The sequence below is a fragment of the Lethenteron reissneri genome, chromosome 6 (assembly GCF_015708825.2).
Source record: "Lethenteron reissneri isolate LAM-NWPU_2019-01 chromosome 6, ASM1570882v1, whole genome shotgun sequence".
Taxonomy (NCBI): Eukaryota; Metazoa; Chordata; class Hyperoartia; order Petromyzontiformes; family Petromyzontidae; genus Lethenteron; species Lethenteron reissneri.
In genome coordinates, this window is record NC_083784.1 from 1799885 (window position 1) to 1817848 (window position 17964).

The 17964-nt window shown below is 46.1% G+C and overlaps 1 protein-coding gene across 1 annotated transcript in view; it reads right to left on the reverse strand.

Annotated features, from left to right (window-relative positions):
* Positions 1-1597: 1597 nt before the first annotated feature.
* LOC133353592 (dystrophin-like) overlaps positions 1598-17964 on the reverse strand; it is a 639339-nt gene continuing 622972 nt past the window's right edge. The window contains 4 exon segments of the mRNA XM_061569957.1: positions 1598-4196; positions 9643-9778; positions 13577-13642; positions 17442-17613. Of these exon segments, the coding sequence (XP_061425941.1) occupies positions 4099-4196; positions 9643-9778; positions 13577-13642; positions 17442-17613 (472 nt within the window). The 3' untranslated portion in view covers positions 1598-4098.

Here is a 17964-nt window from a genome sequence, read left to right on the forward strand (position 1 = left end):
TTTGATGTCGAGGTTAGCGATCCATCCAGCGGCTTGAGGTGAGGCAGAGTGGGTGGTGGTGGTCGCGATGCTCCTGGGAATGAACCTCTCAGGGGCAAGGAGTTCGGTACGTGGGTCGATCGTCTGACTCGAGTGGTGGCCACGGTCACAATTTTGGGCTGATCCTCTTGCTCCACAAGTGCGCCACTTGTGGAGCAAGTGGGACCGTCATCTTCCCTGGCCTGTCTTTAGGCGCTTGAGGGTAGTGGCTCAAGGGCATGTTTTTCAGTTTCATTTCATTTATTAGGTATAACCTCTGTGAGCCATGCGGCTCTTGACTCGGGTGCAACCGCAACAAAACAAAAACATGAACAAGAAACATCTTAAAGTGACTACACGCAGCAGAAAAATCCTGGGGGAAAACAGCAAAGTCTTCCAGAAAAAACGCTTTGTTGTAACATTAATAAACATAAACATTGGCCCATTTTCAATCCGACCAATAGATGATGGCCGACCAAAAGATGATGGCCTCCCGAAGCCATGACAGTCACGTGTTTTTTGTTGTTTAACCATACTTCACCTTGCTGGTCAGTGCAGGCGGAAGGTGGGATATAGCGAGATCAGTTCTGGTATCATTTGGCCGCTGATGTTTGCCGGGGTCACGAATCCGACTTGGGTTACTGAGTTTATAGTGCAGCGGGTTAACACATTTACCAGTCTTCTTGGTTCTTTCGGTAAAGTCACGTAGAATGGAAATAATAAAATAATAAAAATAAAACATTAGAAAATAATTCTCACGACGTTTCTGTCTTTCCGACAGACCTGTTCTTCACCTGAGGACGGCTGCTTGCGTTGTGGCCGAAACGTCGTGAGAATTATTTTATGATGTTTTATTTCTATTATTTTATTATTTCCATTCTACGTGACTTTACCGAAAGAACCAAGAAGATGAATCCCTGCAGTCACGAAAGCTTTAAATCGACATTCACCAGTGCCCCACTCAATGGTTTAATTCCACATTTTAAATATACAATATCTAAAAAAATGTCATCTGCGAATACAGCAATTTACCAGCACCAATTCTATCACCGCTTCCCTTAGCATACGTAGCAAAGAGAATGTTTAAACCCCCGCACGTCCAAATGGAGGAGATTAAAGCTTGTGGAAACAACGGTGACAGCACCAGTTGAATGACTATCTCCAGCAGCATAGCGGGTGTGGAGGTATCATTTAAAATGCATGCAGATCATCATACTTTCAGGCTTGATTTGAAGCTTTCGTGACTGCAGGAATTACTCTTTGGTTCTTTCGGTAAAGTCACGTAGAAATAAAATAAAATAAATAATAGAACACGACGTTTCGATTGCAACACAAGCAACCGTCATCAGGTATGAATGAATGAGAAAACAAACCTAGGTTGCTTGTGTTGCAATCGAAACGTCGTATTCTATTATTTAATTTATTTTCTTTCTACGTGACTTTACCGAAAGAACCAAAGAGTCATCACACCTTCAGGGTTTAACAATCGAGTATTGAACCTCTCACCTGAGACAAGGGAGGGGATTTGGGTCTCTAAACACGTTGGCATTTAAATTACATGCACAATGCACATGAGAGGTATTTTAATATATTTGTCTTTATTATAGTAATGTAGTGTGTTACATCAGAAAATAAAACAAAACTGAAAACAAATGTTAGAATATACCGTCAAAACGATTAAAGTTTTCAACACACACACACACACGGCCGCCACATACGAACACACCATATAGGTATGTTGCTGCCTGTTTGCGTGCAGTGCTTTTGTAATGGAGAGTATATGAAGTAAGGCACCTTTGCAATGGGAGACAAATCTTGTTGCGACTCCCGTATATAAAATATGGCACACACGCGCGCGCACACACACACACGCGAGCACACACGCACACACACGTGCGCGCACACACACGCGCGCGCACACGCACACACGTGCGCGCACACACACGCGTGCGCACATACACCAGCTGCACGCTGCTCCGCATTATTTGGCATACATGTGTTTTTTTCCCTCTCATCTCATCATCGTCGTCATCGCGTCGGTTTTTTTTGTCAGTTTTTTATGTGTTTTTTTTTCTTTAAAGGATCGTAACATATAAAATTCGAGTTACTTAACGTGATTTTTGCAAAGCGATCTCGAAGGCGCGAAAAGAAAAGCCACGCGCTTTTTTGTCCAAACATTGCGCCATGACGGCCGCGTGAGAGAATGTGGAGCGATGGTTTTGACGGGGGGCTGCGTGTGCGCCGAGTGGGGGGGCGGTTTCAGGGGTGCCTGTCCGAGATGTTAACTCCCTCGCCTGGTATGCAGGAGGTTCATGGGTTCGATACCGACCCTGACGCCTGCTGTATATTTGCAGTTTGCATGTATTCCCCGTGGTCGCGTGGATGTTTGTCCGGGAACCTCCATTGTTTTCCCCCTCCACATTTAGAACGAACGTGCAGTTTTAAACGATTTGGCCGCTATAAATGTCCACGTGATAAGCCACTTTCGTCAAGCTATCATTTGTGGCCAGGTCGCTTCTGAAGAAGAGCCGCATCGCTCAATGGGCCTTGCCTGGTAAGATAAAATAAAAATCGGTAATAAGTTTACGTGACAACGGACAGGTGGCGATCTTCAAGAGTGAGCAGGACACGGTTTTTCTATTGAACTTGCGTCACAGTGAAGGCAGATGTGTAACTATAAAGAACAGCAGTAAAGGGTGCACATGAACTGGCCTGTATGCCGAGTCCTGGAAGCATACGCGCTTTGACAAGCAGGCATGGAGACTCTGCGTAATGTTTGGAATACAAGAGATTCGAAGTTAAAGCTCGTAGAGGTGAAAACGTTCTGCCCTAATGGGTTTTAGAATTTTGCCGTCATAATACTCAGGGGTGGATACATGCGCGCCTTAAACTTAAAGACGTTGAAAATAAGTGCGGATTTTTTTTCTGTCCGAACAAAAAAAAAAATCACCGAAGCATCGCAGAAACACCACATGGTAATTTTTGAGTGTATGCCTGTCAAAAAACCTCTAATGTACAATTAGTAAATAAACATTAAAATTGTCTGTTTTATAATAAATTTTAGGAACATTTATTTAAGGGGTCGGGTGTGGTGGGGATTTTTTTGCTCTTAATATCCAAATTTTTTTCATGGTGGAAAATGAGCATCAGCTCTCTGTATTGATCGTGCCAGCAAGTCACCAGCTTGTGCTCCGTGTGATGGGATATTGTAAGAAGCTTGACTTAAAGACACACCACGATTTGCCAAAACCCATCAACATTGAGTGGAACCTATGATTTTACCATGAAGCACTATGATGCACTTTCTGATTTTAATAAAAATCTCATTCTGATCATCTTCAGCGATGCACGTTGCAAGTCGTTTCCTGAAATACGGTGGCTGTGTGAATGAACTTCTAAAAGTAGACATACACCGATGAATAAACCCATTGATGCTAAAACATTTGTTTTTATATTTTACACTGTATAAACCCTACAATATCTCATTTTTCAATTCGATTTACGTTGTTTTTTTTAATAAAAGTACCCTTTGTTATTGTAAAGTTTTTTTAGTTTTTGTGTGTGTGTTTTTCTCGTCTTCTTTTCAGTATATAACTCTTATAATTACAAACATTCTTTTTTAACAATCCGGAGAAAATGTGGCCTCACAAAGGGCAGTCAAATAGGGCAGCACTGGGCTGTCAGCAGCTACTGAAAGGTGACATTTTCTTACATGTGTACACAATTGCATAGCATGGAAAACCCCCATTCACTGACCAACAACAGGCTTAAACACAGGTGTTGAGATTTACAAAGTTGGAGCGTGAGCCAATAGGCCATTTCAACTTTCCATATTGGAAATAAAAGAAGAAAATATATATAAAAAAGCACACTTCCTCACTCTGTCTTATTTCCTTCATTGCCTTCGTGATGTGCAAAGCAAAGGGGAGAGTACAATATTGGAGCTGCGGGTTGTTAGGTCGGGTTGGCGAGATGGATGCACGAAAGCAGGTGCTGTATGGTCAGATCGCGTGTGCAGAAGAGCAATGCACGCCTTGCTTGAGATGTCCGTGGGGATGGCGGGCGACGAATGGGCATCCTCTACTCCCTGCCTGGAGTGTCCTGCTGGGCTGGCAAGACACTGGCAAGGCCCCCTGCGGTATCCTCGTCCGTCGGGACACCCGTGCCTACATCGTCACCTGCGGAAAAGGGAGGAGACTGGGGGTCAGATAACGACTTAGGGGTCAGGCATAATGGGGGAAGGGGGGTTTGGTAAAGGCAGTGATGGGGCGGTCGGTGCGACCGCTGCAGCGAGCGGACTAGGAAAACGTCGTGGCAACGATGGTGGCGTCAAAATTTATAATAAAAAAACCCACTCGATTATTGATTCCATCGTTGCTGCAGAGCTATAATGCCAATTACTCGATGTGAAAAAAAAACAAGTCAGATTATTACCGAGATGGAACAACAACAAATGGTTGCACTGTCATATTGAACAACTGTAATTTGGCTTTGGGCATACGTATTTACGCGTGAAAATGTGCAAAGATAAAGATGATTACGAATACCACGACTAAACATGCAAAATTATGTGCGGTAAAAAATATTTTAGAATACATTCCGGCATGTGAACAGAAATTGTATCCTAGACGAGGGAAACTTTTTCGTCGAAATCTGCAATGTTCTTTACATCCCTAGCCAGATAACAAAACCATGCAATTTCAGTTGACATCCACATATTCGCAGTTTCAAAAGTGTGAATGTGCATTATAGCTCGAGAATGAGCTTATTGGATGTGCTGAGCAAGAACAATAAGACAAAGACAGAATGCACATTCATTATGGAGCAGGAGCCACAGCCTAAATAGAGATGAGGTTTGCATTATCAGTAATAAGCTTCTGCACCTGAGTTAGGCACATGTAGAATCCGCATTATTGACTGCGGTGGAGACACATGATTGACTGCAATGGGCATGCAGCCCGCCTCCTCTTGATTGATTGAGGGCAGACACACAGAGCGAGAACCTCCGTAATTGACCGAGATAGACACGATGCATACTCCCCCACCACCACCACGAGGTGCACGGCACAGCCAAACTGACTGCTGAAGGCACGAGACAGAAAACCTGTGCCTCACTTCACCCCCACCCCCCTCCCCGCTACCCCATCACTCTTGTAACTGTTGCTGACTGAGACTGACAAAGTGCGACTACGGGATGGTATATTGTTAATGACGGAGGCACGCACGCATGCGTGCATGCGGGGCATCCTGCAAGTTTTAAACAGCTCCAGTAAAAACCGGATTTTATCACGAGAGTTAGTTAAACCCGGTTTTCGTCGGTAGTCACCGACATGATCCGGTTGAGGTACAAATTAACTCCGTCCCTGTGCCAGGCAACAAGATAATAGTAATATGATTTAATTGAAACATTTGTGTGGGCTCACACGAACATAATAGGATTGGATTTTTTTACGTCTTGGGCTGACATTTTGCTCACGTAACCGAACATTGGTCGCAGATATGGTCGAATTAAACTGGATTAATTTTTATTCTGAGCGCCAGCTTAGACACGTTCACCTTTAAGGTATTGGCGGTGGATGAGTTACGCGATGAAGGGGGGGGGGGGGGGGGGGGCACGATACGTTGCTGGGTGTCCGGCACAGAGACGGAGTTCGTTTGTACCTCTACCGGACTGTGTCAGTGATCACCGTACAGACAATTCAACCACCCGAATCAGACTGACCTCTCTGAGCTGGCTCCTTGGGCGAACCTCTGGAGGAGCCACAGGGAGCGCAGGGAAGCAAGAGGCGGTACAGGAGGGAGAAGAGAAGATAGCAGCAAGGGGAAAGGTAGAGAGGGCCCCAAGCAAACAGTGAAACAGGCATAGAAAACATTTACACTTCAAGTTAACAAGAGTGTCGCAGCAAGGTTAAAGGTGTTATAGATTAGGAAAATTAAGATGTGACTTTAAATAAAGTGCGTATTCACACATTTATAGACGTTGCTTGCAATGTTGGAGTACAACAGTCTGACAATGGTAAAAGATAAAAGTGTAGCCCTGCAATTACTTGCTCGTCGCCAGCTCAGTTCTGACCACGAGTGCCAAGATTAAAATGAATGCACCTCTGTTAATTTGTTCTCTAACCTGTGACCGATTTTTTGGTGAGAAAAAAGCGTAGTAAAAACAAGAAAGCAACATCAACATCTTGAGAAAAAAGGGAAATGGACAAATATCGCAAAGCAGGACTCCCGAACAACAATGGTCTTGAGATTCAACGAGGCTTCTCGTTAAAATAAATATTATTATTCGCATTCGAATTGAAGGACAAATGGTCAGCAATGAGGCATTTGTTGGCTGCGAAATGTCCTCTTACACTGTACAGCCACATGTCTGTCAGCTGTGTCAAAAAGAGTGAGGAGCAATAACTATAAAAACCCCAACATGGTTTTGTGTAAATGTTAATGCCTTATTTGTTTCACCATTATGTAGTACGTTGCCTTGTCCGGCACCTTATTAACTTGTACACAGCCAAAGATGATCACACGTAGGATGATCTCGTAACAGTAAAACTCTTTAATTACAAAGAACGTAACATGCCACTTTTCAACGGCAAACCATGGCTCTGCCCATGTGACCACATTTGTCAGTTTTATGCTCTTCACTTCGATGTGAATTTCACCAAAGAAAAACTTGCATCAGAAAATTAAGAAACGTTCACGCGTGCACCGCCCACTCTGCTCGTATTGATTTTGGCAGAGAGGGCGACGGACGGGCGATGAACACGTGGCGCAGAGAGAGCGAGCGAGCGAAGAGAACCATTTGGAATTGACGTCTGACGAATGTAGGAGGCCTCGTGGTTGTAAGTCACCCACAATCACGTCTCGTGCGATCCATAAACAGGTGTCTATCCAACGCTATGGATTACTGCAGAGTAACGGCCTGCAAAGCGCAGATTGTGCTGGCTTGTATATATTTAAAAAATAAAACAGCAAAAACTAATTGCCTCGATACGCAGATGGGAAATAAAGACAACGTGGGGTTATTTTAAATTTCTGACAAGGAAAGTCAGGGGGATGTAGGCAAATTAACAAATGTGTTACCGTATTCGAGAAATGTATTTATTTGATATAATTAGTTTTGTTTTTAAATGACTCAGAGATTGCCCATGTTGACAAAGGAACATTTATCTGGAAAAAAATAACTTGTGAATCATCAGCTTCGTAATTGTGGACAATTATAGAAATCCAGGTTACGACATCCACTTTCACAATGGTGTACTCATGAACTGACACGGACTCCCAATGTGTCCACAAACATTAGGTCTTGAAAATATATAACTGGGGTTTATATGGTTAGGTGTACAGTATGATCATAATAAATCATATGAATATAACTCTCACTGAAACGTGTGTACGTGCCGCGCATAGACATGTTTGCCAAAGGACACAATTTCGGGATTGTTGGTCCAGAAAATAAAGCACCCAGAAGCAGTTTTTTTCACCACTCACTTAACTGCTGGGCTTTCAAGCTCCCGTTGGAGCACGGTGATGTCAACTGCTCACGTCAATTAATCGAACCTATTTTTAACAAAAAATTACTCTGGTGCAGTGAATGGAAATCAAGATCCGATAATAATTAAACCAGGATCTCTCTCTCTCTCTGAACGGAATGGAATACACTGTGATTTGATTTCCCTTCGCTTAACCCAAGACTTCTAACCCAACACATCCGATTAGCACGGTTGGCTACGTACGGTGCGAAAGAAGTTCAACGTACGTGCACGCTGCTAAGGAACCTTCGTCGTGCTCGATTTCTGACACCGTGAATCAACAAGCGGAGAACCCGGTCACCTTAATTTTTCACGCTTGATGCAATTTTCGAACATGATGACATGTCCCGTGGGCCATTTATTTAATTGGAAATGACACATGCCCTTTTATAAAAGCAGGCACAATCCGTGGCCAAGCAATCACAGCATCCCAATGTCACGCACATGTGACAAGAACAATGTCTTTTGCTGGTGTTGAGTCATTGGTAGCTAATGTTGTTTCCACTATATACGTGTAGGTTTGTTTGGCAAGTGATGCACGGTTGATTCACTGTAACCTGGCAAATCGTCAAGCCAGTTAAGACGTTCCAAACGTCTCTGCGAGTGGTACATTATTTGTGGCTGTGAGAAAGGCGAAAAAAAACAATTCGGTTTAAGTGCCTTTGGTATCACTGTACATACAATAAGCAATGCGTTTTTAGACAGCAGAAACACCTGCATTATGAGATTCAGAAGGTTGAAACTAGTCCAGACTATGCTCCCTGAAACAAATGCTGCTTGATAACATAGGTCTGGTAAACCAATAGTCTGATGAACTAAAATATTGTATTTTTTATGTAGGGAGAGAATGGGTTCTGCTTACATAGTGTATGCTTTTACATCCAGTAGATGCTGTTCTTGAGCCGCCAGAGACCTTGATATACCCCTTTATAAAGGTGAAGTTATGTGGTCTCAATGTCAAGCTCATTTACTTACAAGCACAATGCTCAAGAGCTCTCAATGTGACGCACGGACATTGTCAAACAAGTGCGTCGTGGTTCTGCGGAGGAAATCCTCATGGCTGCTTTGTGGAACGTACAAATTATCTCACAACACTGTCCACAAATTGCAATGTTGTCAGTTTTACAACCGAAACGATTCACAATTTAATCCATCACTGTGCATATCCGTCAATGGAAGCAACGGGGATATTCTCAGGGAAATTTATAGCTACTTAAGTGTGAACACCAAATGCATTGTAATTTGCAACTAAATCATTCGAATAAGTGTAAATAAACGCAAAGTGACACGGCAGTAGAGCGGTGGGAGGATCACCATCGGACTGTTGCGGGTTTAAATCCTGGTCGGGGTTGACGCAGACAATCATTCCTCCGGGCCCAATAATAATAATAAGACAAGGAGCACTCTGTGGGGAAGTCAACAGCGATTGTCCTATGGAGGGCCTCACCCCTGTCACATGAACGTGGAATTCTCACCACAGGCTCATGGCCGTGCACGGGAGGTGAGCGCCGCTGGTTGGAGTCTTGGAGCCAACACTCGTTCATGGAGCCCTACACGGGACTTTTAGCGACATGGGTAGGATATACGATTCTAAGCGCTGATTACCAAATACCTTAAGACCTGTGGGAAAAAAATAGTGCGGTCTGCAAAAAATTGGCAACATGTTTAACGTTACTCAGTAATAGGACTTGCTCAGGCCTCTACCAAGCTATACGGGGATTTAATTTTAAAATGTAGAGTATTATTTAAACTGACTTGTCTCCCTACATCTGCAGGTCTTTATTAAATCCTGATTTCAGGTTGTGTGGATACAAACTCGTCACTTGCTGTATATTTAATCAGACCAAAACACGCAATATTTAAGAAGGGTCTCTGAATTGATAATATAATTTAGGAAATGAAATGAATGGAATGGAAGTGAAACCGCGGTTCAGTGTTGGTGCATCCCCACGACCACTGCATGACGCATCATGCGGGAGGCTCTAACCTGGTAAAGCAACGGCGCAATGAAGTTAACGGAACAGAACTGAAACCAGGGGTCAGTAACGACGTATCCCCATGACCAATCCTGACACATTGCAGTACGGGGCGTTACCTGTGGGCTCCGGGGGGCGCAGACCTCCAGATCCTCCATTACTCAGCGGGTGGGATTCCTCCTGTGGTGGTGGCGGTGGTGGCGGCGGTGGCGACGGCAGTGCCGGCGTTCCATTAACCCTGCCTTCCTGCTGGGGCTGATGGGAGCAGGAGGGGTTGCCATATACGGGGTGGGGTAAGGACAGCGAGGGACGAGAAGCAGAGATCAGAGGCTTGAGATGGAGATCACAAGTTGTTGGCCTGAGAGGACGATATTTTTGCCACTGCGGAGAAGAATCTTCCCAATATGCCAACGGACGTTTGTGGCACCCTCCTGCGGATCACCGGACTGCGTGCCACTTCGGTTTATTGCCGTGTCGCCGGGCGTTCATTAACACCACACGCGTGTTCAAGACACGCGTGCGCATGGATGACCGTTCCAGGAAAACATGCAAATTAACTCACATTTCAGTTTGCGGCGCTGCAATTAACACCGACGTCACCGTTGTGACAGCTTACATCGGAGCAGGGCAAAGCATATTTAATGAGCATTTGCCACGCGGGAGTTGTTCACGGGAAGGACGACGTTACCATAACACACGCTAACTATTTCGTTAAGCCAATTTTGGATACGGCATATAATTGCGTCTTTCGCGAGCGGGTGGGATCGCCCTGTAAAGAAGTTGCAGTGGTGCTTCGAGCGCTCTGCAGGAATTGGCACCGCCGCCCAGCAGGTCATTCTTTTTTTTTAGGGGAGGGGGGGCGGGGGAGGCGGGGGGAGGAAACTATTTTTTCGTTGGCATTTCCTCGTCTTGGGGCGAGCGCGCGAGCGAGGTCGTGCCCAGTGTTGCTGCCTAAGGCCCCGGTAGCCGCAGGGAACTCAATCAGCGCGGCGTCATGGGAACAGGCCAACACTCCATCATCCGCGGAATAAAAATAACTTCCAAGTGGACAGGTGTCACGGTGATCCATCTTGTTGTTCCAGTTGCTTTTCCAGTAAAGAGAGCAACAATGCAATGTCACGGCCGATTTTTTTTAACCCTTCACAGGACACGATCACCTCGACGCGACGATTCAATTAACCCCCCCTCCCCCACATCCCCCGCTAGATGAACCACTCTCCACTTTTTCCCCCGTGACGGCTTCACAGCTCGCCCCGGAGAGGCGGGGCGCGGGCTGATGGGAAGCTCCCTCTGGGACGATCGCCGTGCGCGCGGTAAGCTCCCGAGTCACCGGAGGACCGTGGCACGTGGGCAGCGCTTGAGCGAAACAACGGAGGGCGTCGGTGGAAGGATACAGGACACGCTTCTTATTTGTGGCAAGGGTATTTTTTGTTGTTAAATGAGTCACATGTGGGCTGCCGGGGTAATGGTGAGTTTTATGAGATGCTGGCAGCGTTTATGACAGAACTGGCTGTGTGTCATCAATCGCTCAAGCACAGCTGGGCGACTGTGTAATTCCGAGCCACTCGACCGTGTCATGCGCATGGCCGCTCGCATATGGCAGCAATGAGCGTTACCATGCTGTTCCGCAAGTAGCGAGCACCTATTAGTGCTTCAAGCACGCCTATGACATAACGAAGGTGCTTTTGTGTATCAGTGAACCGTTTAACGTGGACGTAATTTGTAGGTAGCGGCAAGAACAAATTGATTTTTGTCCCTAAGTGATGGTGGGGCATTAGTGGCCCACCTGCAATGGAAATTGGTTTCCTACCAGCCGTCAATGCGATTGACCCACATCTATGGGACAAACAGGGCCGGAGGACCATTGTTATGGTTGTGTTTCGACAATACGGTTTGTGGGTGTTACTTGAGCATTACTGGGAAGAATAAATAAAAAAACAGCCAGCATTTGTGCCAACGGTGAGCGCCGGCTTTCATTATGGACAAATTTACCGACGGAGCCAAAAGTTCTGTTTTGGCAATGGGTCTAAATTAGCCGCCGACGCCTTCACGCCGCCCGCCCCCTCGCGGGCACCCTCGTGGTGCAGGCCTCGCGGACGATGCAGAGCGCCGCTGTTTACGCATCATCATTTTTTATGTCTCGCATGAATAAGTAACCGCATAAATATATTGAACGCGCCGGCATCCACACGTGAGCGCATAAATAAGTGAGCGACCGAACAAATGGACTAATAAATTAAATAATCACATCAATAAATAAACGAGCAAATAAATAAATGGTGCGAGGCGTAATAAATGAATAAATTGACATGCACATGCCGAGGCGCAAATTATTTAGAGCTATGCAAAGTTTTGCATGGGTACCGGGGCATGTGCGCTTAACCCAGATCAAGTGACGTGCGTTTAGTTCCGTGAGGATAATAACAAACAAACAAAAACACCATTCCCAAAACCCTCTCTCCAAGCGCATGAATACCACGGCATTGCAGTGTATTCAGATGTATGCCGTGAATAAAATGTTCCCCCTGCAAATAATGCGGCACATCTGCCAACAATGGGGTCGAATGAGTTACAGGATGTGAACCCTGCTGTAAGGTCAAGGCCGATCGTCCGAGTCCTTGGTTAGTAAGCGTGGACATGGTCAGTGCTGACAGCGGTGCAACTGCGCTTGCAAAGGCAAACTGAAAGCAAGTTCTTAAATTCGTAAAACTATCTAAGTTTGATACATTACAATATAGATGGAGGGGGTTTAAAGTTTAATTCGCCTTTAAACATTGACGTGCGCTTAACGCTGCAGTATTTATGACTCGCAAACGGGCGTAATGGTTTGCGGATTGTCGAGTGAGGACACACCATTTGGCATATTTTAAACTAAATTTCTTACATTTTATAGATATCGTGTAAAAATGTTTTGCAAGAAGCCCTTATGTAGCGTGCAGTGTGCTGCTATACGATCGATTGATTTAGACTTCATCACAATTCATCCCCATCCCTCACCTCTGGGCGATTCGACAATTTGGCACAATTTGGGGGGGGAGGGTGGGGTTAAGATTTTGTTAAATAACTGAAAATGTTGTCTCATTGGCACCATCTCGTTTGTACAGTCTGTAGTTTTTGTAAAATCTCGTTTGTTTCGTTGGCCTAAAGGTAGCACATTAGTCGTAAACCGTCAATTTTTTATGCACTGTGATTTGATGTATGATTCAAGACCACGAGAATAGATTTTAATTAATGAATCACTGAATGCGCATATGTTACAAATATCAGCGACAGTATGGAGACATTAAGGAGGGCCTGTGACACTGGGAATTCTGCTCCAGGAGTTGGACAGTTCTTGGAGAATAATCAAACATTGTACAATTTTGTTTTTAATTAAATGTCTACAGGACCCAGCTGCTGCCTTGTAAAAGAAAGTACAAAAATATATAAGAACAGCTTTATCGTATGTATTCACTCCTCTCTTCTCAAAACGTTTAACGTCAGACCTAAAGAAAATGGCATTTATATATATGTAAAAAGTTCAATTTATAAAATGCATATTTAAAGACTCTCCATCCAAAGAAAAGTCTTGCCAGGTGGGCTCAACACTCAAATGACCATGCCCGGGTTGTACAGTCTTGCAGTCATCACGTGTGGCCAACACATCTCAGCGAATGACAAAGAACCCACATGAATTCCCTGATTTCGCTTAGAATGAATTGTAAATCAATCGCGAAGCATTCCTATTGATCTCAAAGTGATTCGGGACAATTGTAATGGATGATTTGGTACCATGCATTTATTTATTTTATCCCCCCCCCCTTTCCCCCTTTCGCTTGAAAGTGTGTGTTTGGCTTTTCATTGCCGCTCATTCATTGAAATCGACCAAAAAAATGGCTTTGCATTTATTGGGGGATAGTTCAGTGTTAATCTACAACAGTTTGGAGTCGATCCACGCCCCCGGGGGGTGTGAATTTTGGCATGCTCAGCGCGTGACTGATGGCCCTCGAAGCGAGGCACAATAAATCTTCTGGCCGAGGCTGGGGTTGAGGTTTTAAAAAGGAGGCATCTCACCTGGTCCAGCAGCTGCCGCAAGCGAATCAGCTGGGACTCGAGCTGACGGTTGTGATCTTCCAACACCTGCATCCGACGGCACAAGCAGCGGCAGCGGCTCAGCGTTAATGGCTTTCCGGGAAAAGCCCCCCAATCAGAGAGACCACAACTTAAAAGAGATTGGGTGGGGAAAGGGGAGAAACAAGAGTGGGCTCTCCAATAGAAGACACTCATTGTGAGATTATTTCTAAATGACATCACCAGTTTTAGATCACCTTGGGAACAACTGGGAATGCTGCAATGGCTAGCGGAGTGTGCCGGACTCACAATCCAGAGGCCGCTGGATTGGTCTCCCGGTACAGCCGTTGAAACTATGGGAAAATCTATTAAATGCCCCCCCCCCCCGCCCACTGCCCCTCCCACCTCTGTCCATCCAGCAGTGTACATGGGGACGCTAATGTAGTCAATTAGCAGGTGGGGTGTGTGGTGAGTTCAAGTGTGGGTACAGCCCCCACCTCTTCAAGGTATAGCTGACCAGCAGAGAGGACTAGACCGATATTCCCTCGGGAGGCTATCTGGAGAATTCCCTCTGGAATGAAGGCCCCTTTTGCCAGCAGTGGTGTGTGCAAGCAATTGCAGGGCTGCACCTTTACCGTTTTCCACCACCTCTTACAGAACAATTCAAAACAAAGTAATAAATGTAAAATAGACAATCAGGTAGATTGAAGCTGAGATTGCTAAGCGGACACAGCCACCGTGCTTTCTAATGGTCACCCTTGTAAACGAGACATGTTGTTTTAATAGCACTCACCTGGATTAAATAAAGGATATCAATCAACCGCTGAAGCCAGTAAAAACCACAGCGGCTCTCTGGCAACTTGCAAGGCATTTATCTTACACCCTGCTGACGTTGCGATCGTCCCGAGGGAATATTTCATGTGGTCGTGTAGAACACTGGACATGACTTTCAGGGATGTCCCATTTCTACACGGCACGGTGTCATCTTCTCCGCAAGCAAAATACTATCTCCTGAATGACGTCAGCTGGTAAAAATTCTGCCACGATCCTTCCATTGCCTCCGGACGAGTGAAACGCTGGAGCCAATAACAACTTGTACCGCTGTCCCGGCTTAATTTTGGATTCCTGGTGATACGGCAATAGTTAGCACATTGGTCTGCAGTAGACGTGGCATTCTTTCAGGGAGTAGAACTTGACTGCTGCCTGTCGGTTCCGTTTTTCGCATATTCCATGTTTTATCTGCATCCCTGCTTTGCTTCTGCTCCGGTAAATGCATTGCAACATCGCGTGTCCAATTTGCTTGGGAACCGAGGTGTATGCGGATATGTGAAAAGGTCTCCATTCGTGAACATCTACAAAAGCCGAGAGCAAGGTGCTACGGGGAAATGCAAGTAAGCGGATGCACGCGAGATTCAGAACACATGACCGCGTGTGAAAGGGGCGGGTTTGTGAACGTCTATAGAGAATGGCAGCTCACACCATCGTTCCTCACTGATTTTCAGAGAGGGCGGTGGGGGGTACTGTAGGCTATCAGCAGAGGTCGCAAACGGGTTTTGATTCCTTACCCGTACCCGTTCCCTACCCGTATCCGTACCCTACCCGAAATGAGTGACAAACGGTTACTCACCGGTGACTCACGGCCTACCCGTACCCGTACCCGGCCGCACCAGGGTCGCAAACGGCAACCCGTACCGGGCCGGGTACGGGTAGCCGGGTATCGGGTAGGGTACGGGTATCGGGTACCCGATTGCGACCTCTGCCGGTCAGACATCATCAGCGTGAGGGCCGCCACACCGCCTGCAAGGGGTGCTCTCACTCGTTGTCGATTGCCGGGAGGACGCGTGTCAGGGGCCGCACTAAAGGCCACCAGCGGCCGCCAGTGGCCCATGGGGCCTTGCAATGAAGAACAGGGGCTTACACCATCGTGGACAAATACTTGCAACTAAGTGTGGGCAGTTAATTTGTCAGGGCTGCCATGTGACGCTCGGACACAAGTGACAGTGTGATGGACTTCGTTTTCTTGAACCTCGGCTTGGCAGCGTTCCTGTCCCCTACTCCTCTGCTGCTCCAACCGACTAAAAGCAACTTTCCGATGTCGTCGGTCCATTTGTATCCCACTGTTTACGTACAATTTGGAGATCCATCTCTTCTCCATAGACGATTTCCTGATTTAATTAGACCACCTGAGATTCTGTCTTCCTGCCGCTGTAATTACATTTAGTTGTGGATTTGTATATTATCTGTACATATTTTATTATTCCCAAGCCATTCTTCGTGACATATTAATGCCATGCCCAGACAGCCTCTGAAGACAAATTTCTATATTGATGCGATATTATATACCCACATTTATTATTCCGCTATTGTAATGTGCAGGCTTCCTCACCTTGAATTAACAATAGAAGTGCCTACACATTTTCTGGTCATTTTCAACGGCAGCTCTGAGCGTTGATGCCATCTGGGAATGGTGTAGACCAACAGCGCGTTTGACTTTGACACCATCAGGCAGCGAAAGTACATGTAGCCTCTAAATAGGTAGGGGCGTATACTGCATCACACTCATTTATCCTTGTACCTCTACAACCTCCTACAATGTTAAAATGTATTTGAATTACATAATCAGTTTACATCTCATCATAGGTGACAAAAATCAGAAAAAAATATTTAGGGTAATTAATGTGCTATACTCTTGTCAATCCACTGCTGGATGAAAGCCTCTCCATGCATTTCAGCCCTGGGGGTTGTCTGACGAAACTTTGCCCATGCCCTTTGTTCCGTGTTGATGAAGGACAAGGGCTGGTTCAGCAGATATCGCTCGCCACTGATGTTAACTGTGGCCGGGAACCGAACTCAGGTCGCTCTGCTCATAACGCAGTGCGTAGACCAACGTGCCACTGTTCCACCCCCTCATATACTCAACACGCCGACACATTTTGAGCATTAACTGCGTGCCTATTTTGTGTGAATTCACGTGCCAATTTAAGAGTTGACTTATTATCCCATCGTCCCTTTTGGGTTGGTAAAATAAACACTAGTCTCTGCCACAGAAATGTAGACATGTGACATTTCTACTGCTGGTTGACTGCTCCGAAAACACCACCAGTCCTGAACTAAAACGACAACATTAACGTTATGCTTATCCGGCCGAGAGCCAGAACCAACAGCCCTGGTCACTGGAGGCCACACTTGCCACCGGTATTTAAAGGTGAGAGCTTCTACGAGGAGGAATGCTGGGAGAGTTGCCCCGGGTGGCTCAGAGGCCCTGAGGTCAGAGCACTGAGAAGGGCCTGCTGATCTCCTGGGTTCAAACCCAGGCAGCTACCCGCGATCCAGATTGCATTCTTAAAGCGTAGAGTTTATCACAGTGGTCTTCATTGCAAGGGCACCTGATGTGCAGCCCCCGACAATACACAAGTGTGAAAACACTCGCCATTATCATCGTGCTGTCAAACCCCCAATGGTTTCACATGTGTGGCAGCCCTCAAGCAATGTGATGTTTTATCAAGGAAAGTGGCCCCACCCTCTGAAAATGTGTCAAGAACACTGGTTTATTGTCTCCGCCTGGTCACCAATGACTGCACAAATAAACTAAAACGGTCACATTAAATTTGATTGTGCACTTGACTGGGCTAATTTGGTTTTACTGTGATGCTACAATCTCACAGCAGAGAGTGTGAAAGAGTGCGCCCCCAACAGTGTGAATCATGAAATGGCCACTTTGCAAAATAATTTTGTAAGATGTCCAGCGAAAAATTGCTCATATGGGGCAGCAACGACTCTGCAAATGGGGTCTTTGTCTTGTCACACAACACCGAGAGCACAATTGTGAACACAGCCGGGGAAGGAGACCAACAGATTTTAATCGGACCTGCATGCGAGCTTCCAGCCGACCCTTGTGTTGCCGCAGCAGCTTGGCCTCTGCGATGAGCTCCGAGTCACGTGGGCTCTCGGGGGGCATTGTGGGAGGGGCCGGCAGTAGCGCGCCCAGGCCACCCAGCTCCTGCTTCTGCCGCAGGCGATCGTACTCCGACTGCAGGCTCCTGCGGAAGCACGGCATAGGCATTACACGCGCCTCTGTCGAGCGGCGATGGCCGATCACAGTGGTGACGGCCCCTGCCACGGTGGTGATGGGTTACCGTGATGCGAGCTTTGGCGGATCACGAAGATTTCTAAACTCCTTAACTTGTTGGGCTGTGATTTGGCCAGTAGGTGGCATTACAGAAATTGGATGTATTCATCTGTGCAGAGCTTTGGGTGTATATCCCCTCATGTCCTTAGGTTTACTCCGAGTTAATCTGGTTGTCTCCTGCTTGCCAGCTGTGAAATGATCGTAGCTGATAATGATGATGATGACATTGTACATAGCAAAGAGTCATTAATGGAATTGGCCA